The 27,862-nt window shown below is 41.9% G+C and overlaps 1 protein-coding gene across 2 annotated transcripts in view; it reads left to right on the forward strand.

Annotated features, from left to right (window-relative positions):
• SPON1 (spondin 1) overlaps positions 1 to 27,862 on the forward strand; it is a 277,173-nt gene that overhangs the window by 65,751 nt on the left and 183,560 nt on the right. For both annotated transcript variants that reach the window (XR_013835950.1, XM_079966220.1), the window contains exons 4-5: positions 20,984 to 21,057; positions 24,075 to 24,197. Coding sequence is in view for 1 of the 2 variants with exons in the window: in XM_079966220.1 (XP_079822346.1) it covers positions 20,984 to 21,057; positions 24,075 to 24,197 (197 nt within the window). In the remaining variant the exon portion in view is untranslated. The remainder of the gene's footprint in view (positions 1 to 20,983; positions 21,058 to 24,074; positions 24,198 to 27,862) is intronic.

A 27,862-nucleotide genomic window follows, 5' to 3' on the forward strand; every position in this document is an offset into this window, starting at 1 on the left:
AGACATTAGGAGTTAGTACCTTGAAGATTTTTGGAGCCCCTGTTTTGTGAGTTTGAATTGTGGACCCCAAAGATTATACTTCATTTTGAAGCTTCCTTTTACCTGAAGGGTCTATGGATGTGAAAAGCACATCTTCTGGAGTCCTAAGGATCTCTGGCATTTTAAATGTAAGAGATTCTATATATTCCTTTCTTTTGATTTGGGCTAGTTTACATCTCAAGGATCACTCTTTTACTAGCTACCACATTTTGAAAATAACTTTATCCAGCATCCCACCCCCCACCCCCCATAGAATCTATGCAGTAGTTTACATAGACAAGATCTTCCATCTGATATGTGGAGATTTTAACCAAAGCACTGTCAGTTTGCATTTCTCAGTGCAGAAAGCATTGATCTGATGTGTAGAAATCTTTCCTTTTCTAATTAATTCAAGTGGGTTCTGGAAGCTTCACTGTGTGAAAGAAACAAGAAGAAGGTTCATGATGTTTGGGTTATTCCTTCAGAGAAGCTGAGTACAGCTGTCTTAAACTGGTTCTGTTATCTCTTCTGTCAAAGTCATACTAACGATCAAAGTACAGTAAGGCCAGAAGGAGCCTGGGTTTCACTTTCTCTTTCTATCTCTTTTTCCTTCTGGTGTGGTATTCTGTACATAGTATGCTATAGCGTTAAGGTTTAGACTAATTGTAAGTTATTGTGAGTATAAGCTAAGTCTGCTGCAACTGGATTTATTATGGACAGTGCTAATCCTGAATGTATTGGATTTGTGACCATTATGCTCATTTGCCTTCAGTAGCAGTAAAACTCTGCTGGATGAAATTTAATTGTATCTGTTCTGTTTTTTGGGAATCCTGCAACGTGTTTAAGTTTTTACTCTAACTATACATTGGAATCTACTCTGGAACTATTGAATTCTATTGAGTAAAATTCCATGACAACCACTTCACAGGTGCAGCATTCCATAACCCAGAACTGATAGGTATGATGCCTGCCCATTAACCTTGCTGAGGCTGTCCCCTCAGAAGGCAGGACAGCTGGAAGGGGCAACAGAACTGGAAAGAAAGGGGAATCCTCATGCACCTTTGCCACTCCTCAAAGGTGAGGATAGGAGCTGCTGCTGCTGCCATCCCAGTCACCCCCTGGGGAGGAGATGGTCCCCCTCCTGCTGCCTTTTCCTCTCTGGTCTCCTTGTTTCTCTCTCACCACTTCAGCTTGCTGGGGCTTCACCTTGAGTCATCTAAGGTAGGCAGAGGCAGCACCATTTTCCGTTTTGCCTCAAGTGGTAAACGGTATTGGGCCAGCCCTGCGGAGGGCATAGAAAGTAAACTGATGCAATTAGGTTCCCCACCCCTGATCTAATGATTTTGCAGATATCCTTTATGCTCCTTAATAATCCTGTTAAAAAACTGCTGGTATCCGTGTGTATAATGTGTGCATTTCAGCCACTTCTGAAACATGGCAGATTCTTCATAGAATCATAGAAGTGTTAGAGTTGAAAGAGACCCTGAGGGTCATCTAGTCAACCCCCTGCAACGCAGGAATCTCAGCTAAATCATCTATGACAGATGGCCATCCAACCACTGCTTTAAAAATCTCCAAGGAAGGAGAGTCCACCACTTCCCGAGTGTGTCCATTAATCACAATTCTGTCATTTGTGGCATTAGCTACCCCTCCCAGTTTGGTGTCATCTGCAAATTGAATGGGCATCCAAGTTGTTTATAAAGATACGGAACAACAATGAGCCCAGGACAGATCCTTGTGGCATTCCAATTGTCACCTTATTCCAGGTTGATGAAGAATCATTTGTGAACACTCTTTGGGTTCGGTCAGTCAAATCCACCTAAGAGTTGCCTCATCGAATCCACATTTTACCAGCTTCTCTGCAAGAAGATTATGGGGGATTTTGTCTAAAGCCTTACTGAAGTTCAGTATCACAAGTGTCAGTCACATAAATATATCCCAAGATGGACCTCCTCCTATCCCTAAATCCTGTGCTTCATTATAGTGACATCTGTGTAATTATGATTTCACATGCAAGTTGCTGCAATTTTGGAACACAGCTGTTCAGAATCTCTGTACCAAAAAATAAACCTAGCTGCCAACAACACTAAGAGTCATCTCATTCAAATTCTAGCTGTTTATACTACTGTTCCCACTGATAAATTACCATAAATTATGTGTGTGGAAGAGAAGACAATTACTGTATGATAAAGTACACACATCAAGTATATTGAAATCAGCGACAGGGGTTGTTCATCTCTGGAGGAAAGTTACTAATGATTTAAGTTGGAAAATGTTATTTCAAGGAACTGGGATGTTAAAGTTTTTATGACATCTGTTTCCAGTTTTGCAACATACATAATATGATTCAGTTGTTTATATTATACAGATTATGTACAATATTATTAATTAATTAATGTATCTATATATTAATTAGATACATTTAAAACACCAACATATCCATGTATGTTGAGGGAGAATAACCTGAGAAATTTATCACAAAAAGTGGGGATGTCACCCTACTTTTCTTTCATTTGTGATTTATTGTTACATGTTTGCAGTCCCCCCTCCCCCGAGTTAATTTAACAGATTTTAACTGTTTAGACAGGGATGATATGAAGATGATTGAATTAGTGCTGTGGGAAAACCTGTCTCCAATTTGTGAACAGTTTGCTTCCATTTTTCTGCCTCATTTCAAAGCACTTTAGAATTTCTTTCGATGTTCAGTGGGGTGCAGGTTTGAGCTTACGTATAACTGTATGGTGACCGAGGGTGGTGTATGTTTCTTTTCATCATTATTTTTTCTCCCGCCCTCTGAAGCCTCCTCAGCTGCCTGTGCTTCATGATATGAAAAAGTCCCATGAAGGAGTCAGCTCATGACGTCTCTCCCTGGCCTTTAAATAAAATGCTAGAGGAGGTTGGGTCCTGAGCGCCTGAGATTGGCATGCTCGCTGATTTTGTTTTTAAGGGAAGTTCTTTTGTTTACCCTTCTTTTAAAGGAAAATCAAAATCCACACTCTTGGCATCCACCTAATGATTTTCAAAGGTGAAAGTACTTTGCTTTTTAAAAACATTAAGCAACAGCTATTGGGCACATAATGGGCAGCCTCCCCACATTTCTGTGCATTTAGAGGAAAGCCCAGCTGAAGACATGGTGGGGTTTTCAGCTAGTACAGTGACCCAGGAGGCCTGAAGCATGCAAACTGCCAAGTACAGGATCTGTAGAATGAAAGAAAAGATGCTCACAAACAGTGCTTTTTTTCTGAGGACACTGAAGGGGACACAGTACCGCAACCTTTATTTCTAGAAGAAAAGCACTGGTTAAAAGTGTGGCTCTTACTGTAACAACTTTACAATGAGTATCAGTACCTTTTTTTCTAGAAAGAAAGCACTGCTCACAAACGCCGCCCAGCTAGCTTGAAAGTAAGGTAGGCACAACAAGGAAAAAATGGCCATTCATTAACTAATATTTTACCAAAATATTTTACCTGCCCTTCAGCAATTTTCAAATTTACAATTTACTTTCCTCCCATTAACCGATGGGAGAATGGTTGGGGAAAAAATGAAGAAATATTTGGCAGGGCACTAGGGTGCATACCCATGAATTGTAAGAATTTACTGCAGAGTATCACTTTCAGTGTATTAACCATAGGGTTAATACATAACTGTAACTTGTTTCTCATCCCTGGGCATATCATTGAACAGAATGAATCACATGAGTTGTGAGTTTCTTTACTTTCAATAAGGCCATCACTGACTGGGTTGGGAGCAAGGATACAAGCAACATGCTGTTCAGAAGTCACATGGTGAGTTCTGTTACACGATATGGCTGGCTGGGGTGGGTGGGTGCGCATCACCACAGAGATGCCAAGCCCCATAGATTGGCATATAAACCAGCTGTTAGGGGGATATCCCAAGAGTTGGAGAATTACCGTATATACTCAAGTATAAACCGACTTTTTCAGCACATTTTTATGCTGAAGAAGCCCCCCTCGGCTTATACTCGAGTGAGCGTCCTTTCGGGCTGCTCCTTCCTCCTCTGCCGCCTTTGCCGCTGTTGACGGCGGAGGAATGAGCAGCCCGAAAGCAGCCCTTTTGGGCTGCTTGTTCATCCTCCGCTGCTGCCGCCACCCAGTGGCGTAGCATGGGGGGTGCAGGGGGGCCAGCCGCACCGGGTGCAACATCTGGGGGTTAGGGTTAGGGGGCGCAAATCCACGGGTTAGGGGGCACAAATCCACGGGTTAGGGGGCGCAAATTACTTGCCTTGCCCTGGGTGCTGACAACCCACGCTACGCCACTGCCGCCACCACCAGGTATGTGGTGTGGTGAACTGGCTTATACTCGAATCACTAAGTTTTCCCAGTTTTTTGTGGTAAAATTAGGTGCCTTAGCTTATATTCGGGTTGGCTTATACTCTATATGGGATACTTGCCTCGGTCTTGAAATATCCAGAAGAAGGAAAATAACAGGGAATCAATGTGAAAGAATAAGATAATTTCCCTGAATTATGAAATACTAAGATCTGATTTATAAACTCAATCCCACGGAAGGGTGTCTTAAGTTGATTTTAATGGAAACAGGCTTTGGCCTTTAAAGATCTGTCCTTTCTGATCCATTATCGAATGAATCTTTCACTCCTCTGCATTGCAAGCAGTGAAAAGGCAAAGGCTGAGAGGGCTCCATCATCTCCTAGTTATTTGCTGTTTGTAAATGAAAATCATGGTTAATTTAGGAGCCTGACAGCTGCGGAACATTTGCCATTCCACCACAGCTGTCAGTGGCATTGTGATTTGTTTTACAAACAGATGTTTAATTCGACTTCAGTGTGGTTGTCAGGCTTCCCCCGCTTCCTTCGCCTTTATTTAAAGGGAAATAATGAGAGGAAGGAGAAAGTGAAATAAAGGGGATGTTCATTGGTTTGTGTCTTTCCAAAGCATAAATCTGGGCAATTAATAATGACATCAGAAATGTTTTTGGCTGCAGAAGGATTGAACCTAATAGTTTTGGAAAAAACCTACAATCACCAGTTGAATCCAGCCTGACTCATTATTGCAAAATGGATGTTTACAAAATGTTTTCTGGTTCTGCAGACAGCTGAAGGGAAAGCACAGAAGGAATATTTTTTTCAACACATGCAAAATCTAAATCAATGTTAACAATATTTAAATTTTGTGTGGAGGGATCAATATTACTTATGAACCTTAAACACCAGTAACCATGTAACTCATGATGCAATTGCCTAACAAGTAACAATTTAACATGGAGCGTTTTTTTTAATGCTAATAATAATGGTGATTAGTTATCATAACACTTATAGTACTTTTCAGTATGCAGAATGACTCGCAGATCTTACTCCATTACAACGAGTGATGTATGTGGTGGAAATGCTTTTGTAGTTCAAGGGATGGGAGTGAATCTTTCTGTCCTGTGCACACATACTAGGGATATTGGAAAATTCCAACCAAAAAGGAAAAGGAGGCAGAAATTTCTGCAGTTCATGTATTTGTCTATGATCAGGATCATGTGGGATCTCTGTCACTGCGAGCCGCAAAATGTCAAGGTGGAGGACAACTTTGCCTCCTCAGAGAAATTAGGCCTCTTTTGAATAATAATAATAATAATAATAATAATAATAATAATAATCCTATTTGTGAAGCCAAAAAGCAACCATATTTATGCCCAAAATTGGGGCTTAATGACTAAAATGAAATCAAAGACAATCCTATTTTCCTTTCTCATCGAAGTCAGAAAGTTGTGTAAACATGGATTTAGAGTCTATAGTCTTGGTCCTGTCCTTCCAGACCTGACAAAACTGAGGTAAAAATTAACTGTAACTGGCACCATACCTGCCAGTTACTTCTAAGCTAGGGACTTAATTTTAACAACCCAACAAGCAACTGAAGAAGAACAGAGAAACAAAAAAGAATTAAGTTTGAAACAATGGGCATACCACAGGGCACTGATTGTGTGACAAATAGGTTGCTTATTTAAGAATAAGTGCCCCACTTAGCTTTGGGATGTGGCTCAGGTTGCTCTTAGTCCTTCCTGTGACCAGCATTTCAACCTTTATGCCATTCCCTGCATAGGCTGTCTGTGGTAGTAAATCAACATTGCAACAGTGGCATCTGCCATTGGGTTAGCCCCTACCTGAACCCTTCACCATCACTGGAATGCTGGGGACAGGCTTTTAGATACAGTTACCATGGATTGTATCTCTGAGCATAGAACTTCCAAATATTCATTCTCTCACACACAAAAATGTGAGTTCCATTCTTGTAACTCTCATTTCCTGTTGGAGAGCTGAGGACAGCGACATGCATGAAGGCCGTCCCAGTGTACCAGTAGCCTTGCTGGAACTATATTCTGCTTCTCTAAATTCCAAGTGTGTTGATCTAAGTATTATATCAGCATGCAGACAATGCCTTGTGTACCATCCAGAGGATTGGATTAGAAAGGGGTAAAATAAATCCTGCTTGGATTCCCAAATCTTGAAGCAAGTGTTGTTGCATATGGCAGATTAAACAAATGAAAAAAAGTAAAAGCAAATAAAAGCAAGTAATTTATCTTCATTTCAAAACACTATAGAAGTGATACATAGAAAACACAGAACCATTTTTTAATTCTATTTTGCTTTCAATTCCATTGGCTGAGTTGATCTACACAGCTCCATCTGTGTTCACATCTCACTGTGCTCAGTTACCAAAAGTGATCAAACCTATACCAAGAAACAGAAAGATCTGCAAGCACCACCAGTTTCCTAAAAGCCTCTGTTTCTCAAGAGCAAAGCAGCTGATGGTAGATGTTTTCTGCTCAATAACCAACTCTTTCCAAAGCTATAACTATCGGAATTCAGCTACTTGAAGCTGCCCACAATGTGAGCAACTTGATGAAGAAAAGAAATGAGTGTGTTTATTTCCATGTGCCACATTTCTCAATAAAACCACGCAGACAGGAATTAAAGTATTACTACTGTCTAATCCATTTCCACTGTAAAAGCTTGACCACATTTTGATATACACAGTTCAGTCCAGTTCAGAACTGAACCAGATCTATCTGAAATACAGTTACAGACCAGGGAACTGGTGTAGTTGAGCCAACATCCTTCTCACACATCCATCTCAGCTCTGGGTTGACTCATCATACACCAGGACAGAAGAATAAAGATGATTGGTTTTCACATTGGTACTTTGTGGTGGCCATCACGTTGAGTGACATCCAACAGTGTCATTGCAACTGCACAACAGGGTTTCTACTAGATCTCATTCCCTCTGCAACTCCCCATGTGCCCATAAAATCTGCTCCATTAAGTTGAAGAACCTCTGGGGTAGATTTTGGTGGGGTGCAAGTATTTCAAGGGAAAGTAGGGGAAGACCCATTGCACTCACTGGTATGACATAAGATATAATACATTTCACATTATGAGATCATTAGTATGATGGAAATATGCCTAATTAGTTTGACTGCATAAAAACAAAAACAATAGGAAAAGAACATGTATTCTATAACACAAAATATAAACAGCAATCAGATCAAAAGCCAAAGCTTCAGCTTTCAAGTGCTTTGCGGAACAGTAAGGATTCACTTGTCTCTGAAAAGAGGTAAGAGGAACCAACATTCTCAGAGGGAGGGGAAATCATGATTCAGGGGCCAGCACAGAAAAAGCCCTACTCATAATTGACTACAATCTTATATCTGTAAATGAAATATGTGGGTGGCATTTTACTGGCTGACCACAAAGCCTCATCGTAGTTGAGCCAGAACCGCACACGGAAACGCCGTTTACCTTCCCGCTGGTAAGCAGTCCCTATTTATCTACTTGCACTTTGACATGCTTTTGAACTGCTAGGTTGGCAGGCGCTGGGACCGAGCAGCGGGAGCGCACCCCGCTGCAGGGATTCGAACCGCCGACCTTTCGATCGGCAAGTCCTAGGCGCTGAGGCTTTAACCCACAGCGCCACCTGCGTCCCTTCACCTCTTGGATATCCAGGATCAATGCTGTTTGAAGGCTCAAAACAGCAAACCTGATCCTTAATTGGCGTATGACCCCCTCCTCAGCCAGAACACATATTTTTCAAGATAGCCTCTGAGTCTCTCAGCATTATAATCTCTATTTCCCCCCCAATCCATTGTGAAGCATCCTGCTCATGCAAATTGCTTGCTCAAGCAACATCAAGGTAAAACTCGCTTCATGCAAAATGTTGCAAAAGGAATTGAATTTGTCTGGAGTGAAAATAATGATGAACTCTAAAAGACCAGTTAAGTACAGTATATTGACAAGGAGGACAAGTGGCTGTTACAGCAACAATCCTTTTACAGTCTGACTCCTTGTTTACCAAAATGTCTGTCTGTCTTGCACTTTAATGAAAAGTGTGTGAATTTGTGTAGATGTGAAAAAAAGAGGCTAGCAACAGTTTCACACAAGCTGTCTGCTGAATAAAGCAGATTTCATCTGCAACAAGTGACAAAAACACCTGCATTGCCAGTATATCTGTAAGAATGTCATTAATACCAGAGAACTGTTTGGAAAATTCCTTCAGGAGCTTCAACAGAGCCTGACAGACTGGTGTTTGGGAGCAGTGATGGGTCCAATATGGGCCAATAATTGAAGCTGAATCCTCATAAGATAGAGGTGTTCAAGAGGGAGACAGATGCTTAGTGGAGGCTCAGGTGGCCTCAGTGGTTTGGAGTGCCTCTTTCTAGCTTAAGCTAGTTCACCAGCTCCAGCCTCTTTTGGACAGAGATAAGTTGGTCATTTTACTCATTGCTCTAGTTAACTTCTGAACTGCAGTGTTGCAATATGGTGAAGGTGGATTATGGATAAGTTGGAAGTTTGTTCTGGTTCAGGAAAGCCAGGAGCTATGACAGGAACTCTCACAGGACTGGAATGAAGCAGTGAGCAGCAGCAAAAGGGAGTTAAGTGTCCAGAGATGAAATTTCAGCAGTATCAGAATTTTGGGAAAGAGCCATAGTTCCATGGTTGAACATCAGCTTTGCCTACAGATGGTCCCAGGTTCAATCCTTGGCCTCTCCAGGTAAGGTTGGAAGAGACCACTATCTGAAACCATGGGGAGTTGCTTCCAGTCAGTGTAGACAATACTGAGCTCAATGGAACAATATTTTGACTCAGTGTAAGGCAGCTTCCTATGTTCCCTTCAGGCTTGGGACTGAAGAATGGCCCAGGAAGTTTCTCGTTTTCTTGGATATATGTTATCCTTATCTCTCTCTGATGGGAAGTCTGAGAAGGGGGAAGTGCATGCTATCTTTTCTCGGAGAGAGCTGAATAACCTATCCCCAAGACAACTACTACTGAGAAACTAATTTCCAAGCATGTAATATGCTTCTGTAGTGTCATTTATGGATGGCGCTAATGTACCATGAATGCTGTGATTTATACCTCCAAGAGGCAGGAGAAGAGGGACCTCATCTTTTTCATTTGCAATTTATCCACATGTACACAATTTGCAAATTACACTATGGATGTGTATTTTGTGCTTGGGGGAATAATTTTCCCAATACAAATATTAGTATTAGTATCTTCCTGCAGGAAGAGCTTGCTGGTTCAAGACTTGCCAGAGCTACCTGAATTATGAATAAATGAGTGGCAGTGTGGAAAGAAACAGAGGAAGGGGGATTTTCCACTGCTATGAAGCTGACAGGACACTTGAGCAGTAAAATGAAGTGAATGTTACAACCCAGGTATATTTCAGCTTTATGTATTACTTATTAACTAGAGTATATATGGCTCGAATGGTTGAAGAAATTGCAACTATGTTATATATACACATGAATGTAATCTGACATCATGTTTGGGGCAGCTTTTAATTATTTAAAAAGGAACATTTGAATGTACTTTTGGAACGAATTCTACTCTTAAATATGTATCCCAAATGTGTTTCATTAATATGATATTACAGAATGAATAATGTAATGATGTTATATTGTGATATTACAAAACCATAAAAAGAAATCCTCCTTTCTTCCCTCCTGATTTTTTCCCTTCCCCTGAAACTTCATACACAGTGAAGAGAAGCCAATAAAAATCTTTTATGTAAGCAACACTCTCTCCTCTGCTGCCAAGCATTTTTAAAAATATATATTTTGAAATAAAGGGATGTTTGCTGCTTTTCTATCTGCCACAAGCACTTCATAGGAAAGGATATAAATAATATGTGATAAGGAGATGGGGAAAAATCCATACAAGTTTGAACAGTATCTCATAGCAATTGATTTGCTGTTATAAAAGTGGACTGATTTAAGGTTATTGATGCAATCATACTACCTCTCATATTGGCAACAAATAGGTGAAACATAAATCATTGCACCTTACATAAGCAGAAGAGACTGTATTGTTTTGAGCTACTGATCCTATTGAAGTATACTGCAGAAAGAATTACTTTTCAAATGCACCCACCTCGAGCCTTTAGTTACTTGGAATTCACATAGATTACAATGCAAACCTGCAACACTTGCTCAACAGCAGTCATTTTGATTTTTAAAAAAATTATCAGGAGCTGGCCTCATCCTGACTTTGGCCAAATGGTTTTTAGGTGATGATCTAGAAGAGTCATCTAGGGAAAGGAGAGGGAAATCAGTATGCATCTTTAGACCTTCTTAAGTTTACATGGGGCAAGCGGGAAGTGAGCTGCATCACGGCCCCACCACAAGTAGGACAAATGTCTGAAATAGGGTCTTGATGTACAAATATGTGCATAGGTGATGCATGGAATTGTGCAGATCTTCGTGTTCAATGTGGAAAGTCTGTGGGTGGAGTGGGTGGAGCTAGCATGCATGCAGATGCTGGGGTGGAGTTGGCAAACACATGCCGTGTGAGTTGTCTCAACACAGCTAAGCTAGGCTACTGAAGGTGACTGCGAATATAGCTAACTGCTAGCTCCTGCATGCTAGCTCCACCCACTCCACCCACATAGCTAACAGATAAGTGATGATTTAGTAGGGTAGGTTACCAGGGAAGCTTGCAGCCATTTGGGGGACGGATTCTATAAGTGGATTAAAAATGTAACCGCTCGGACTTAAGGACACAGGAAGCCCTGCTGGATGGAGCTAAAGGTTCATTTGGTACATCACCCTGTGCTCACAGTGGCTGACCAGGTGCCATGGGTAGCACAGAAGCACAACCTGAGCACAACTGTGCTCAGAGATGGATTTAGGGGAGCGTGACTGCTTTGCCCACACTGGGCACCGAGCTGAGAGGGTGCTGTAGGAGGTGCTACAATAATGACAAACAGTGGAAGGTGAGAGTCAGTGGGGGCAAATTTTGGTATCACTCAGGGGCCACTGAAAAGTCCAAAGTATGCCACTGCCCTAGTCTTGCACAGCTTCTGTTGCTGGGCCTTCCTTTACTTTCCTTACAGGGTACATTTGCATAGCAACAATCCCAGAGTTACCTTTGTTTCCAGACTCCTCATTAGGATCTTCTATTCCATGTCTAAGTCCTGTGTCCCCCCCCCCCCCCCGCTGCTTCACTGATCATCAGAGCTGCTCCATGCTGTAGAAGAAGAAGAAGAGTTTGGATTTGATATCCCGCCTTTCACTCCCTTTAAGGAGTCTCAAAGCGGCTAACATTCTCCTTTCCTTTCCTCCCCCACAACAAACACTCTGTGAGGTGAGTGGGGCTGAGAGACTTCAGAGAAGTGTGACTAGCCCAAGGTCACCCAGCAGCTGTGGAGGAGCGGGGAAGCGAACCCAGTTCACCAGATTACGAGACTACCGCTCTTAACCACTACACCACACTGGCTCACACTGTAGTCCTTTAATGTGAATCTCTCCTCCTCTTTTAGGAAGCAAATTCTCCTTAGCCAGCAGGGGCTGTTGGGAAATGTAGTCCCAAGGTTCCACAGTCCAAATACAATATAAGTACATTTTTCAACATATTTATTTTTCTTTCTAAAGGACCCGGGGTTGGAATAAACCAACATCAAGCTGATAGCATAACAATAAGATACTCATTAAAATATAAAAACGAATACTAAAAAGCACACAGCTGGAAGCATGCACTGCAGCTGTTTGAAGCCAACCCAAGCAAGTTCTGTCCAGAAAAAATGTTCTCTGCGAGACGACCTGTTGTGACATTTGGATTGGCTTATGCGATGGATTGTACAGTCCAGATAGTGTGCAGACCCCAAACCTTTTGGGGCATTGTTGGTGTAGCTTGTGCAGCCTGTTTCTAAGAGACATGCCTGGTCTGCAATAGAAACCATTCTTTCTAGGTGTGGTTCCCTCCATAGTTCAGTGGAAACTAGTTGGGAGCCTTGGTCTCACCTGTGTAGCAAGGCCTAGTGGCTGTGCTGAGCTGTTGATCTGTTGTTCACCAATAAATATAAATATTAGATTTATCCTGACTCCCATCACTTCTGGGTATGGGGGCAGATCCCTGGCAAGGTTCCTTTCTGCAGTGAGTGCCCTTCCCAAACCCACAGGATACAACAGTGATAAAAAGCGTCATGCATGGTGCGTGTGAAGTAATAGAGTCATTGGTGATACGGGAGCACAAGTATAATAAGTTTTCATCAGCCTTCTCTGTCAGGAATGTGTAATTAAGGGCAAACCACATAACAAATGAGGTACTTTGTATAGCAGATTAAGCATCTTTTATGGTGTGAGCGCAGTGGAAAGAAACTCAGTCAATGCTGGCATGGAGTTGCGTTAATGTGGGAACTGCTGAGAGCCAGGGGCATAGGAAGGGGGCGGTGGGGGTGGTCTGCCCCAGGTGCCCTCACTGACGGGGTGACATTCAGTGCACTGGCTGGCCACAACTCCCAAGCCTATCCCAAGCCATTGGAGTAAGGGGGGAGCTGCACACCTTCCCCCTTCGTTTTGACAGCTTGGGGGAGGCTTGGGAGTCGCGGGCCTGCGGCGTGCCAAATGTCCACCATGGGCAGCTCGCTCTGCCCCCATGGGTGGCTTGCTCTGCCCCCGGCTGCAGGGCACACGCACTGCTCTGGGCACCCGAGTGGCTATCCCACACCTGGGATATCCCGCATATGCTCCACCACTGCTGAGAGTGACACTGAAGTTTCCCGACATGGGAAGCAGTGCATTGGTGCTATATTGCCTGACCCATGACATAACACATTGCATTTGCAGTGTCAGGCTGTAACCCCCAAAACAAGGGAAGAATGCGCTTGCCAAGCTTTTCCTTCTCTTTCTGCAGGATCCACAGCAGCTGCTGTGGTCCCACTACTGGCAAACCTGTTGCTTCTCAGCAAGCAGCTGGGAGGGTTAGGGAAAAGTGACTCATGCTTCCTTTCCACAAATTTGTGCAGGTCCATTGCTTGTCTCTCCAGATTTTTTAAATTCCTGCACAATTCTCCTGAAATGTCTTCTGTGGATGGCAGAATACTGGTAATAAATGGGACCAGTCTCACTGTCCAGGTTTCCAGCACTGATGCTCTCCTTGGCCTCCTATTTTAGGAACGTGGCAGACTGATTGATTTAAAATTAATATTTATCCTCGTGAACCATCAGATAGAGAACAGAGAGATTTTTTGAGCACAGTACAAACACAGAGACATATTTAATTAGATTTTTTTCGAGAATCTTCTTTGTTTCATTATATATGATGGTCAAGATCCTGCTTTGAAGTGAGTGGAATCACATCTATGACCCATAGCAGAAATCAAACTGGGGCTGATATTCTATGCTGTCGTCCCCCCCTTCCATCTAAAGTTTGCTTGTGCTATTATGGATTATTCAAACTGCCGTGAAGCTTGAGTTCACATTAGGTGCCGCAGAATAGGGTTTGGAATGAGACCTCACCAAATGTTTGCATTGTCTCAGCTATACCCAGAAGAGAGTTCTGAAAGACATTCACTCAAATAGTTACTGAAAAACTTTCCTTCAGCAGTTGACTGAAGGGAGAACCTTTGTCCTGGCCTTTATCACTCATAGCTTTTCTCAAGCAATGTTTGCAAGAATTATGCATTTGCCCAGAGGAATGGTCTGAAACGAGCCTCAACCCTCCCTGAAAATGATGCCATGATTTCAGAAAGGAACCATAATCTGGAATTTTATATAAATGGGATATCACATCTATCAAGCTAGGATAGCTCAGTTGGTAGAGCATGAGACTCAGTCGCAGGGTTGTGGGTTCGTGCCCCATGTTGGGCAAAAGAGTCCTGCGTTTCAGGGTGTGGACTAGGCGACTCCTCTGGTCCCTTTCAACTCTACAATTCTATGATCCTATGAAACACCACTGTGACTATGCTGAAAAAGTTGCACTACCTTAAAGAGTTTCTAATACTGTACAGCTGAAAAAAGCAAGACCTTGTAAGTACAAAATCTTGCTAGGACAAAGAGAATAGAAATCTTGCCATTATTCAACCCCTAATTACCTCTCATTGTTTTTTAGATGTCTTAATTGTATTGTTTTAGTATTGGGTATTGAGTATTGAGTTTCTAATACTGTACAGCTGAAAAAAGCAAGACCTTGTAAGTACAAAATCTTGCTAGGACAAAGAGAATAGAAATATTGCCATTATTCAACCCCTGATTACCCCTCATTGTTTTTTAGATGTCTTAATTGTATTGTTTTAGTATTGGCATGGTTGCTGCCTTGGGCTCCTTTGGAGGAAGATGCAACATATAAATTTAACAAATAAATACAAAAATAAAGCAATCAGTTTCAAGAAATGCAGTGTGGGGAGAGTGTGGCAATTTTGATGAGCAGCTGAAGTAGTTCAATATATTACAAATTTTGCAAAAGTGATCGTGCTTAATGGACATGTAACATTTAACTAATTCTTATAACAAACTAGTATTAATATTATCCTCAACACCATCCTCGTCCCATACATATAATAAAATCATTGTAATTGTTGTTTTCTTTTTAACTGTTGTTAAGGTTGCATTTTAAATTGTTGTGGCTTGCCCTGAGACCTTAGTAAATTAAAATGAAAATAACAATAGTAGCATATGAGGCAATAGGTTGGTGATTGGTAAAAAGATTGACTTGCCTAAGGCAGCGGTGACATTTGAACTTGGGGTCTTATGGCCCAGTGTCTTTAGTACTATGCTATGCTGGCCAAATATTCACAGAATACAAAGCTGAATGTTCACCTCTGATACCTTCTTTGTATCCAGTGAACTGTAGTCAACAACAGGATTTCTTTGCAAACATGCTGTGAGATCCCAATCCCTAACAAGGTCGGCATTCAAAATTCCATTGCCTTCACCCTTGACCTCTTCTGCTGACAGCATCTGATTAATTCTAGGTTATTTCTGTAATTACCAACTCCTGACCTTTTCTGCCCATTAAACATTTAAAGTGTAAAGCAGCACCTTTGGGTTTGATGCTTTTCATCAGGAAAACCTGCTCCTTGCTATGTCATTCTTTCTTCCCCATTTCCCCCACAGATCTCTGTCCTTGCCTTCGAGATGTAAAACCTAGCCATCTCTTCGTAGCATCTCGATAGCGGGCAGCGAACTCACAGGATGTTGGCAGTGGAGAATAGCTCTGTGTATGAAAACAAAATGTGACAAATAAAGTGGTCCTCAGATACATAGCAAAGGGGAAACAAACTGAAAGGTTAAAAGCCTGCATCATCTTCTGCCGCAGCTGCCTGAAACGTTAGGAGAAAGACAGTGAAACGTTTAGAGGAGTAGCATATAGTTTTGTTTTGTTTTAAATAAACAAGGAAAAGTACATATACTGTCTCCACTTTTAATTCATACAATCTTTTTTGAACAGTTTACATTCCATATGAGACACTATTGCGATAGACTTTGGGGAAGGGGAGAAAGAAAGGGAGGGAGACGGTTGGAGATGATGATCTTTTAATTATACTACATAGTGTTTGTGCAGGATTTTCCTGTCTACACCTCATGTGTAGGTCCTTTGTTTATATAGTTACAGTGGTACCTCGGGTTAAGAACTTAATTCGTTCTGGAGGTCCGTTCTTAACCTGAAACTGTTCTTAACCTGAGGTACCACTTTAGCTAATGGGGCCTCCCGCTGCTGCCGCGTGATTTCTGTTCTCATCCTGAGGTAAAGTTCTTAACCTGAGGTACTATTTCTGGGTTAGCGGAGTCTGTAACCTGAAGCGTCTGTAACCTGAAGTGTTTGTAACCCAAGGTACCACTGTATTTGTTTTTAGTGGTGTCGTGAGAGATTGGAGGATCCAGGGTTCGGTTGGATGTGCTTGATTAGTTGCAGTATGGTTTGTTGTATGTCTGGGGTGGTGGCTGTTGTGTCAGGTTAGCTATATAGTTGCCCTCATTTATTTATTTGTTTGTTTGTTTGTTTGTTTTTTGCTTTCATTTCTCCAAGGAGCTCCAAGATGGTATACATGGTTTCCCCCATCTGAATTAATCCCCACAACAACCCTGTGAGGTGGTTGCTGTTGCTGTTGTTGGCATCTGTCTGTCTTGGGTGACAGTGGAAGAGCACACCTTCGGGGTGAAGTCAAACAGTAGGAGAGTTACAGCATCTGCTGTGGCTGTAGAGAATGATACAGGAGAGACATGTTTTATTGCAGGTGGGGCATATGAAGGCATCCAGTTTTGCTGCTACAGGTGCGCCATGGCGTTTCTTCTCTATGCGCCGCTCCCAATGGTCATTTCTCCTCTGGCCACTGCTGTGGATACACAACCTGACTGTCTGTCTCCAGGCACTGTGATCATCTGCAAGGGATTCCCTTGTGGTGGGGTTAAAGTTGCTAGCCTTCGTGCCACGTTTGTAATGCCGTGTTGGTCTGCCAACAAGCCTAGTGTCTAAATCCTGCTACCCTCAGGTCACTGGGGATCCTGCCATCTTCCTTTTTGTGCATGTGGCCAAACCAGTGCAGATGTCACTAAGACAGGAGTGTGAACTTGCTGGGAGTGTGGGCTTGAGACTGCACATCTTTGTCTGGCCATGTGGTGTCCAAAATCTTTCTGATACAGCACAGGCATTGAGGTGTCACTCCTGGCAGGTGTAAGTTGTTCCCGACTCGCTTACATAAAGCATCCTGCTCAACATACAAACCTGGTCGACTTTCATCTTGGTATCGGTCATTAGCATCACATTCTTCCAGATCCATTTTAGAGAGGTGAGCCGTTGCCATAGCTGCCTTGCCAATATACGTTTGTCTGATTTCTGTGTGCTGCCTTGCCTACTAAATCCACCAGGTGGCCCCATGTTTAAAAGGGACCTCCTTTCCAAAGAAGAGAAGAATGAAGAATCACCAACCTATCACAATCTTGGAATAAAATATACTGGCCATAATCCAATGAAACATTTCATGAATGTGTACAAGCACATATGTGTATAAATAACTTACTTATTTTTAAAATAGTAGCTGCTTCTACTTCCTGGGCTTTGTAACTCCCTTTTAAATTTGCAAAACTTTAAAGAACAGTCTTTCATTTCTCACTCTCTCTTGATAATTTGAAGATTAATGGTAATGCTGGAAACAGGCAGCAAAAAGTCAAATGAGAACAGCCCAAGATTGAGTAAGAAAGAGAGAAACAATAACCCCGTAAACTTCTATGCTGTTATCTGAAAAACATACTTGGGTCTTGTGTGGCCACAGCTATTAAGATTCAGGTCACATCCAGATGATCTTCTTACTGGGCATTCATCCTGATTTGTTTGAACGGAGGTTAGACAACACTAGCTATTTATTGAGCATTCATTCTTCTTTGTTTGCATGACACGGCACCAAGCAAGTGTTAACCCACATTTTCCATTTCATTTTCCTATTGCTTTCCTTATTGTACACACACACACACACACACACACACACACACACACGATCTTTGGGGAAAATGGGCTTGTAGCACACGGCCTTCAAATCAACTTTAATTGTGCAACCTGAATTTGCCAGTATGTGATTGAAAATAGCAACAGTCTCAAAGCACCCTTAGAGCAAGATTTCCATGTTGTCTTGACCTGCAGAAACCTTGCTAGTGCAGCAAAAAGGAAAAACCACGGGTGCCAGAGGAATTGCATGTTGTGGCTTATCTTAATTCTCTTGTGTGTTGCTATGGAACAGGGTGGAGGGATGCAAAATGTACAGATTTCATTTGAATTAGGAAAAAATGAACATTGTAGAAGAAGAAAATTACAGCTGCTATATTTTAAAAAGTCAACTAACTGTTAGTCAGGAACATTTTAACATTACACTTTTAAAAAATGAAACATTGGAAGGAAGTCTCACCTGATTTGTTCTGGAGATTTCATTTTTAGAAGTCTTTCTGTGACCATGTGGTCTTGGCCAGTGTGGGATCAAAACAGCAACTTTGGCATTTGCAATAGAGTACAAAGAGCACTGGTGTCAATGAAATTTTGAGGACCAAGGAGTGATAGGCAGTGCACTTTTGAATCTTTCCTTTCACTTACTTCTTCTGTTCCATTTTTGTGCCTTCCGTATTCTTCAGCTTCAGTGAACTTTGCAAAATGAGTGTCTGATCTTTCTGAGATGCTAGATTCACCAATTTAAGGCTGCCCAAAGTTAGAGGCAAACACAAAATATAAGCAGTATATTTTGGCAGATTTTTCTTTCAAAGTTACATAATCCAGGTTTGCAGAATCCCTTTCCTTTCTCTTTTGGGTTCCTTGTTGTCGTTGGTGGTTTTGTTCATAAACTCTAGGAAGAGCCAGGTAACTTCAGCACCATATAGGGTTGCCAAGTTGGGAACCTGGAAAACTTGTTTTATCTTTCATTATACCATGTGAATAGGTGATGTGCTCAGTGTGATTAGATAAGAACTGGTGCTGCTGAGAGGTGGTGAGAGTAAAAGGGGCATATTAATAGTAATAGGCAATGAACAGCTGAAGTCAACATAGAACTACTAAAAAAAGCAAATGCGTAAATAATCCCCTTCTTTGAGTTGGGCAACAGAAGAAGAATGGCTTTCCTAAGGTCCTAGCATGACTTGGGGTGAGACCAAGGAACTGCTACTGATTCATTGCTAAACCTCTTAGTAAAGGTAAAGGTACCCCTGCCCGTACGGGCCAGTCGTGTCTGACTCTAGGGTTGTGCGCCCATCTCACTTAAGAGGCCGGGGGCCAGTGCTGTCCGAAGACACTTCCGGGTCACGTGGCCAGCATGACGAAGCTGCTCTGGTGAGCCAGCACCAGCGCAGCACACGGAAACGCCATTTACCTTCCCGCTATAAAGCGGTACCTATTTATCTACTTGCACTTAAGAGTGCTTTCGAACTGCTAGGTGGGCAGGAGCTGGGACTGAAAGACAGGAGCTCACCCCGCCGTGGGGATTCGAACCACCGACCATGTGATCGGCAAGCCCTAGGCGCTGAGGTTTTACCCACAGCGCCACCCGCGTCCCTGCTAAACCTCTTACCTATTAGCTAATGCTGTACCAGCTCTTGTTAGATTTTTGTTATCATGATGGATAGGTAGGGCATGAAGCCCTAAAAGCCCTAAACGGCCTCGGTCCAGTATACCTGAAGGAGCGTCTCCACCCCCATCGTTCTACCCGGACACTGAGGTCCAGCACCAAGGGCCTTCTGGCGGTTCCCTCACTGCGAGAAGCCAAGTTACAGGGAACCAGGCAGAGGGCCTTTTCGGTAGTGGCGCCCTCCTTGTGGAATGCCCTCCCACCAGATGTCAAAGAGAACAACAACTACCAGACTTTTAGAAGACATCTGAAGGCAGCCCTGTTCAGGGATGCTTTTAATGTTTGATGTATCATAGTATTTTAATATTCTTTGGAAGCCGCCCAGAGTGGCTGGGGAGGCCCAGCCAGATGGGCGGGGTATAAATAATAAATTATTATTATTATTATTATTATTATGAAAAAATATTTTACAAATTTAGTAGGATTCTGACAGAGGAGGAAGAACGATGAAAAACTGACATCTTGTCTTAGAAATTGCAATCTTAGTCAGTATGTTCCAACTGATATTTACCACTTTTGTGATTTATTTTTTAAAAAAATAATATTTGTTAACTTTTTAACAAGAAAAGGGTTACAAAACAGTAAAAGAAAAATACAAAGAAAAATACAAAAACCAAAATTAAACATAAAAATAAAAAATAAAAAATAAAAATCCCTCTTTCTAATATCTTACCACTCATTTACTTGTTTTTGTGACTTCCTCACACCCCCCTTTTTTGTATTCCATTTAAAAATTTGTTCAGCAAATTCATACCCTCTTAATTTAACCTTAATTGTTTAACCTCACATATTATAACCTCACATATTATAACATATTATAACAAATTTTCGTCTAATATCAATCCACTCTTGCATATTCTTGTTTTACCTTATTACTAGAACCACTTCGTTTCATTCCAACGTCATTAACATTCAATAATTTTACAGTGTTTCTGTAGATAGATTTTAAATTTCTTCCAATCTTCTTCCACCAACTCTTCTCCCTGGTCTCTGATTCTGCCAGTCATTTCCGCCAATTCCATGTAGTCCATTACTTGCATCTGCCATTCTTCCAACTGATATTTCCCACTTTTGATGTATCTGATGGACTAATTAAATGTATGTTCCTGTGTTTTTTGCTTAATCCAAGCATCCCTTAAGACCTCTCATCCCTCAAGAACTTCAGTGTGGTGACCTCCAGAAATTTTTGGACTCCAATTCTCAGCAACCCCAGCCAACATGTTCAATAGCCAGAGATTATGAGAGCTGGACTCCAACAGTATCTGGAGGGCAGCACATTGTCTCCTTCTGTTCAAGACCGTCCAGTGCCTTCATACCAACTGATGGATTGAGCTATCTCTGACAGTCTCAACCAATAGCATGGCTCATTGACGGTGGGGGATGCCAGCTCATGAACATTATCTCCCAATAAATTTGGTGCGGATCAGAGGTGACTTACTATTGTTAATAGGGCTGCCGTACATCCAGATTATCAGGATTTTTGTTTTAAAAAAAGCTCAACAACTTTTGGGGTGTCCTGGTTTTTACTTTTTGAAATATGGCAACCCTAGTATTAAGGGGGGGGGGTGGAAATGTTATCTGCTGCGTCTGCACATTTTCTGAACACATTGTTTCCATCTCTCAAACAGGGCAAGCATCGTACAAAAGCGAATTATTTATTTTCAAGATGAGGGATCGCTTACCAAGAGGCTGTGTGAACAAGGTATGAGACACATTCATTTGCTTCTCACTTGCTGATTTGCTCTTCCAGAGTAACTAGTCAAAAACACAAGTCTGGCATATGTTAGCTATCTCTTTCTGTTGATTAGGGTGGTCACAGGTTAGTTGAAATTAAGCTGCTTTAAGTCCTATTGGTTTGGCAATTCTCTTTTTGTAATCAGCAAGTAGGCCTCACTTCTCACCTGTGGTTTGGTCTTCCTTGCTATTCATGTGACAGGTTTGCTGAATGCTCATTGAGATAATTTCAAGGTTGCTAGGTAGTCACGCTTCCAAATTGTTCATCCACACAATTCAGAACTGAATAGCAAAAACATCCATGCCTACACAAATGAGCACTGTGCTTCACTCAGTCAGTGGGTGCAAATATGTTGGGTTCAAGGTCTGTTAGGCTTAGAGCAAAATTCATTTCTAGGATGCCGGCAAAGGAAAACAGGCTAACTTAACAAGACCAGAAGATGGCCTTGAGGCTGAAATTAATTTATAAGGAAAAATGGGACCTGCTTTGGAGTAAACATAATTAGGTTTCGGCTTGAGTAGGCTGATCCTACACGAATGCCAATATTGTACTGGAATAATGTAGTCACATGAATCTCAGCAGAAAAGCAGAGAGCAAAACAAATACCAGTAGAACTTAGAAATAACATAGGAAAAAAACCCAGAAACCCCCATCGCATTTGCTGTCACCACCAATCAGTAGCATTCTGCACACATTATCCCCACATTATCCATGCATGGAAGCTATGCCATGATAATGTCCCTAAACCCCACCTGTACTCCTTCTCATACACCATGGGGCCTTTTGAGCTGATTTTCCACTTTTGCACCTGTCCAGCCAACATTGTTGGCAAGGCCTGAAAGCCATTTATTTGCACCAAATGGAACTGTGTAAATTAGAGCATTTTAAAAAGAAAAATATAAGTGGTCAAAAGACGGGTTGCAATTTTCCATCGAATTATGACAGAAATAGCCTGAAAACTGGGCATTCCTGAACTGTTCATCTGCTTATTTTACATGTAAGGAGCTGCTTGATAGTCACATAATACATGCTGCATGCCAGGAAACGGACCAGGCTTTAGCTGCTTCTGGCACCAGCTACCAAGCTGCCGAAGCTTAAGCAGATTTAAAGGGCTGTGTAGCCCGACTTTGATCTATGTAGATCCTAAGCATATTCTTTGAAGGAAGACCTGTTGCATTCAGGGTAACCTGTAAATTCAGTGAGCTAAGGATCACACCAGCAGCCTCAACAGAACCCTATCCAACTGCCTCTGGGTACAAGTATCAATTGCAGAATTGTATTATATGAGCTACTGTTCCACACTAATTTCCAAGATCACACATGAACTGCATGGAGCTGCTATGGTCTCAGACGTTACACTGGAAGCACATGCATGGAATTCCAGTTAATGCAATGCCCTTCACCATGTCATCTTTATACACAGGGGCGTATGTGAACCAGTTCAAAGTGGTGCCTGGTGGCTCTGCTCCCAGTATGATCATGCCAGCAATCTCCACCTTCTGACATCTATATGTTTGGTGTGCTAAATTCACCATGCAGAATTTCTAAGAAAAGCGTACAGGGGAATATTGGCAGGAAACTTTCCCTTCTTGTCCAAGGATGTACTTTAACAGAAAGTAATTATTTCTTCAAACCCTCTTTCATGATGTTTTCAGCTGAGAAGACACTTGTGCTTAGAAGTGCTGCAAAATGCCCACCCTTCTGGAGCGTAACTGCTTTTAAAATTACATCCTAGTTGCATAAATTTTATGCAGAAATCTTCCAGAGAATGATTCCCAGACCTCCTTGGAAAAGAATGGTAATTTCTTGGTGCAGCAATGCAAAGATAATTGCTAGAAGATGATCTTACTCCTGCCCCTTTCATCCCGCCAATTTGGAAACACCGCCACATTTAAGAGAATGCCAAGAGGGCCTGGCCTTCATCTTTTTCCCTAGGCCCAAGGATTAGGATAATCTGGCCTTGACTTTGATAGGCTTTTAAAAATTCAAAACAATATACACTGAAGTGTGTGCTGTAAGATGCTTAATTGAATTTTATAAATATGGCATATTTGACACTGGCCAGGCTTTTCACTTTCTTAGTCCATTTAGAAATGCAGATTGTGTTCAATTTCAAACAGCTCTTTATGCTGTGAATGGTGAATGTGTTCAATGAAGTCACTGGAGCAGGTTACGTAAATGAAATTGAGACATCTGTTTCGTGTTCTTGAATACAGAAAAATCGAAAAGAGCGTTAAAAGCAAAAAGGGCATGTCAAGAATTTAAAGTACATTCCGGTTGTTTCTGGAATAGGGAAGCTGTTTGCATTTAAACAGGTTGCAGTACTCCTCTTTTACAGCAGTGTTATTAAATATTAGAACAAATGCCTTGGAGTATATACTATCATTCATTTGTAATACAAGAAAAAGTTGGCAAGTCAATAGGGGTGTTCACACATTACATTCAGCAGCTGTACCATCTGTACACTTGTGTACAGAGGCTGCACAAATGAACATTCTTTCACACTTGTATGTCTTTAGAGACAGCTTTTGCTTGTGTTAATTGGAACATGTGAACAAACATGTTCACATGTTCCAATGAGGGTGCAATGGAACTATTTGATTCAAGCAAACTGAAATTGTAGCTTCTGTATGTGTTTGGAAATAGTGTGTTAACACATGCCCCCATGGATTTGTCATGAGCTGCCAAAAGAACGGGGCATCACCATTCGATTGGATTGGTCCAGGTGTTATTCTATCTTGGTGCATGATTTTGTACTCCTGGAAATTATGATAAAATCAAGAAGGAATTATTCAGCAAATGTGACTTTAACTGAAGCTCAAGGTATGGTGCTAACTTTATGTGCAAAAATCTGGATCTAAATCTCCCAGCCCATTTGAATCTTGTGGTTTGATTTATTTGTAATTTTAACAAAACATATTCAAATGCTGCACCTTCGAAATCACCCATACAGTAAAATAATGGCCTCTCTTGCTTCCTTTTAGATTCAGCCATGAATGGTGTCACTGATAAACCAATCTTAGACTGTTGTGCCTGTGGAACTGCTAAATATAGGCTTACGTTTTATGGTAACTGGTCGGAGAAGTCGCATCCAAAAGATTACCCACGTGAGTGTGCTGTATTGTATTGTATTGTATTGTATTGTATTGTATTGTATTGTATTGTATTGTATTATTTTTCTTACTGTACCCCAACCTTCCCCAACCCTTCAGGAGTTTTGAAAATTGCAACTTTCATCAGCCCCAGCCAAATGGCCAGTGGTGAAGCATGATGATATTAGTAGTCAAAAACATATAGAAAGTAACAGGTGAGGGAGGTTTTTGTGGGCCATCCCCTGCTGTCTCTTAGAGGGCTTTCTTTATGTTCAGATATTGCACATGCACAGAGGGCCAGTCTGCAGCGAACAGCCAATCCAACATACTAGATTTTTCAACTTTCTCAGTAGATACTGGATCATGATATTTTAGCCATCCTCATCACTAGTGAAGGTTGTTGTTGGCATCTGTCTGTCTCAAGAGACAATGGAGTGCACCTCCAGGGTTGAAGTCAAACCACTGGGTTTAGCAGCACTGAAGTGACCTTCCCAGGGCGCGAGCCTGGGCAGTGTGTATGGAGGTCCTGGGCTGTCCAGACGACAAGACCCCCCTTTTGGCCTTGCTGATGTGGTCCAAAGGAAAGCAGAGCAATACATTTGGCACCAGCTTGGCTGCCGCAGTTGCTGGAAGGAGGCAGACAAGGTACCATCCAAGCATCCAGATTTGTGAAGGGTTTCCTCCTTAGGCTTTGCTTCTCTGCAAGGCAGCGGAGGTTTAGGATCAGAGTTTTCCTTCTCCTCGATGGGCTACTTTCCCAGGTTGACGGGTCCTGTGTGCCCCACACTTCTCTCAATACCACATGAGTAGCTGCCTTCTTGACCATTGGACCCACTATTGGTCTTGTCTGCTCAATCCACCTGAGTGTGGTTTTGTATGCAGGGGATAGACAAGTCCCTAATTCACTGGTTTGAGACCCATCGGCTACCCTCCCCTGGTTTAGCTGGGCAGTCAAAGCTATTTCCCAGAGTGTAGTCACAGTGGCAGGCTGATAGTTGAGAGTGGAGTGCAAGGTGGGGACTAAAGATGGACAAACTATCCCAGAAGGAACATGGCATATCCCCAACCAGTGGTACTATCTATCCCCTAACACCCCATACACCCCTCGCTAGTGCAACCCCATAGGAAAAACAATAAGATTAAATATAGACTCAAACCATGTTGCAAAAAGTTTTACATTTTTGAATCGGTGCACAAAGTGGATCAAACCCTGATCTGCAGTGATCCAAAATCACCTGGACCAGGGGTGTCAAACTCAAATTCATCAGGGCTGCATCAGCAGTTTGGTCACCCCCAAAGGGCCGGTTGTATCTGTAGGACTATGTGTCCACTCTTTATTATCATAAATTATTGTCACTGCATTCAATTATTACTGTTTTTTGTAATAATGTAAGTAATAACTAGCTCTGAAAGCAGAAACATAGTCAGAATAATGGCAAGTAGATATTCAAATGTACAATTATTGTACAATTTATTGAAAAATGATTTTTGGTAACAGACAGTAATTTATTTTTTAAAAAACAGATTGTAGTTTATGGTCCCTATACCACTGCAAAGTGACACGGAAGTGGTCAGTATATCCAAAGTTTACCGCTCAGGCTTTTAAGCAGAATAATAAGCAGACCCCCCCTAATAAGCAGACCCCCTCCCCCCCCATACATCATATGTACTTACAGTACAGGAGAGAAGGGTTCAGGCAGCCGTTGGATCTGTCACATCACAGGATGGCATGCGCTCAATATAAAAACAAGTGGAGGTTTCCTGAATGCATGTAAAGTGGAGGTATCCTGTGTAGAACGGCCGGCGCTACTAGAAGGCAGATGTTCTCTGGCTTGTAGGCTGCTGCGCATGCGCTGAAGAGGCAGCTTTCTTGTGTCAAAAAAAGAAAAGAAAGCGAGAATAAAAGGTGAAGGCTGGCGGCCGGCGGCAGCTACACGGGCCACATGACGAGGTCTGGCGGGCCGGATTCGGCCCGCGGGCCTTGTGTTTGACACCCGTGACCTGGACCTTTGAAGCACCTCTGGATCTCAGCTCTATTCTTTTCAATACTGATACATTTTCCACAAATACAGTTAACATACATCTGATTCCTGACATTTGGAGAAAAACGGTCAGGTGGTGTTTGCAGTAGGTGGTGGCAGAGGTGGGCAGAGCTGAACCGCTGTTCTGGCTTCCCTGTGATGTGTGTTGCTGCTGGTTACAAGAGGGTGTGATGAGATACAACATCATGGACATTGAATTGGCTCACCGCGCCCAGCTCCCCACTGCCTTGCCCCTCCCTCTCTTGGTAACTGGCCGTGATGTATGGCGTTGGGGAGTCAGGTCAGCAATGCAGCCCTGTTGCCCCCCCCCCCCCCCCCGGTTGCTTCTGGCTGTTGCCTGCAGCTCTTTATGTTGGAGTCCCCAGATGCACAGCCAAGTTCTTGGATACAGGTGAAATCCAGAGAATATATGAACAAATGCATGTAGATACCAGATTCCTTCCATTTTATATTTCTTTGCTCAATATATTTGGACTTTCCTTTCAGATCTCACGTTTGATCTTTAAATATTGGCTTCACATCGATGACAATGAAGCCAAGTAAATGACCTGGAAGTTTGAGTCACATTTATTTTCTCTTTAATAAAGATCACACAATGGCCAACATATTACCAAAGTTTAAGGGCTTTGTGTATAATTTTATTTTCTAATATTGCCGTGTCCCTGTGCAGCTAGCTGGCATTGATGCAGCCAGAACTTTGTCTACATATCAATTGTTATTTGATATAGTCTACATAGATTTTTGTCTCAACTTTATTAAGTTGAATGCTGCCTAGTTCAGATATAGAACTGTGCACGTTAATAAAAGAGTTTATATTGACATATTAAAATTTGTGGCTTGAATTTGTGGCTGTAAAGCTGAGATTGTGGAACAAATTAAAATGGCTGGCAAGTTTCACAGCTGAGATTCTATAGGATTGTAGACGTAGAAGACATCTGAGACATGGCATTTATCAAGTTTATGGGCCTTTTGGCTTATGTCAAAGAATTGTATACTTAGATGAAGTTATTTTTCTACTTCATTGGCACTTTTTCTTAATTATGTGGACTGGGTTCCTTGCTTTGTTTACGCGGTTCTTAGGATAATGAATAAATATGAGTTGTTCTTAAGCATAAAACAGACTAGGCTAGTGTTACAACTGATATTTCAATCTGGTCACCTAACAGTCCCTTGGGTAGTGGGTTAAAAGAAAGACAGTGAAGTAAAATGCTTGTAATGATGTAGTACATTAAAAATTAAACAGCTATTAAGCAGCTATTAAAATTGCTTGATGTGAGGACATGTGGTACGCAAGTAGTATTTTTGTTTAATTATGCTTGCCAAGCTACATATTCAAATGAGTGTCTCGGACTCTGATCACGTCTTAGTTTCTGGCAGTGCCATTTTTCTTGAAAAAGAACTCACCACAAACACCTTCCCCTTTCTCTTAGAATGGCAATAGCGCCCACCTGAGAGGTGCTGGAACTGAGTTCTGGCGAGTTCCAACTGGAAAAAAAGCTCTGATTTCTGGGGAGAAATATATACCAATGAGACTCCACCAGCATAGCTGAAAGAAAGTAAATCAGCTTGTGCCACATTTTCTTCTTCCTGCAGCCAGCCAATCTGAAAAGTAATTTTTAGTCAGGTGGTCAAGAAGAT

Source organism: Podarcis cretensis (genome assembly GCF_951804945.1).
Source record: "Podarcis cretensis genome assembly, chromosome: 1".
NCBI lineage: Eukaryota > Metazoa > Chordata > Lepidosauria > Squamata > Lacertidae > Podarcis > Podarcis cretensis.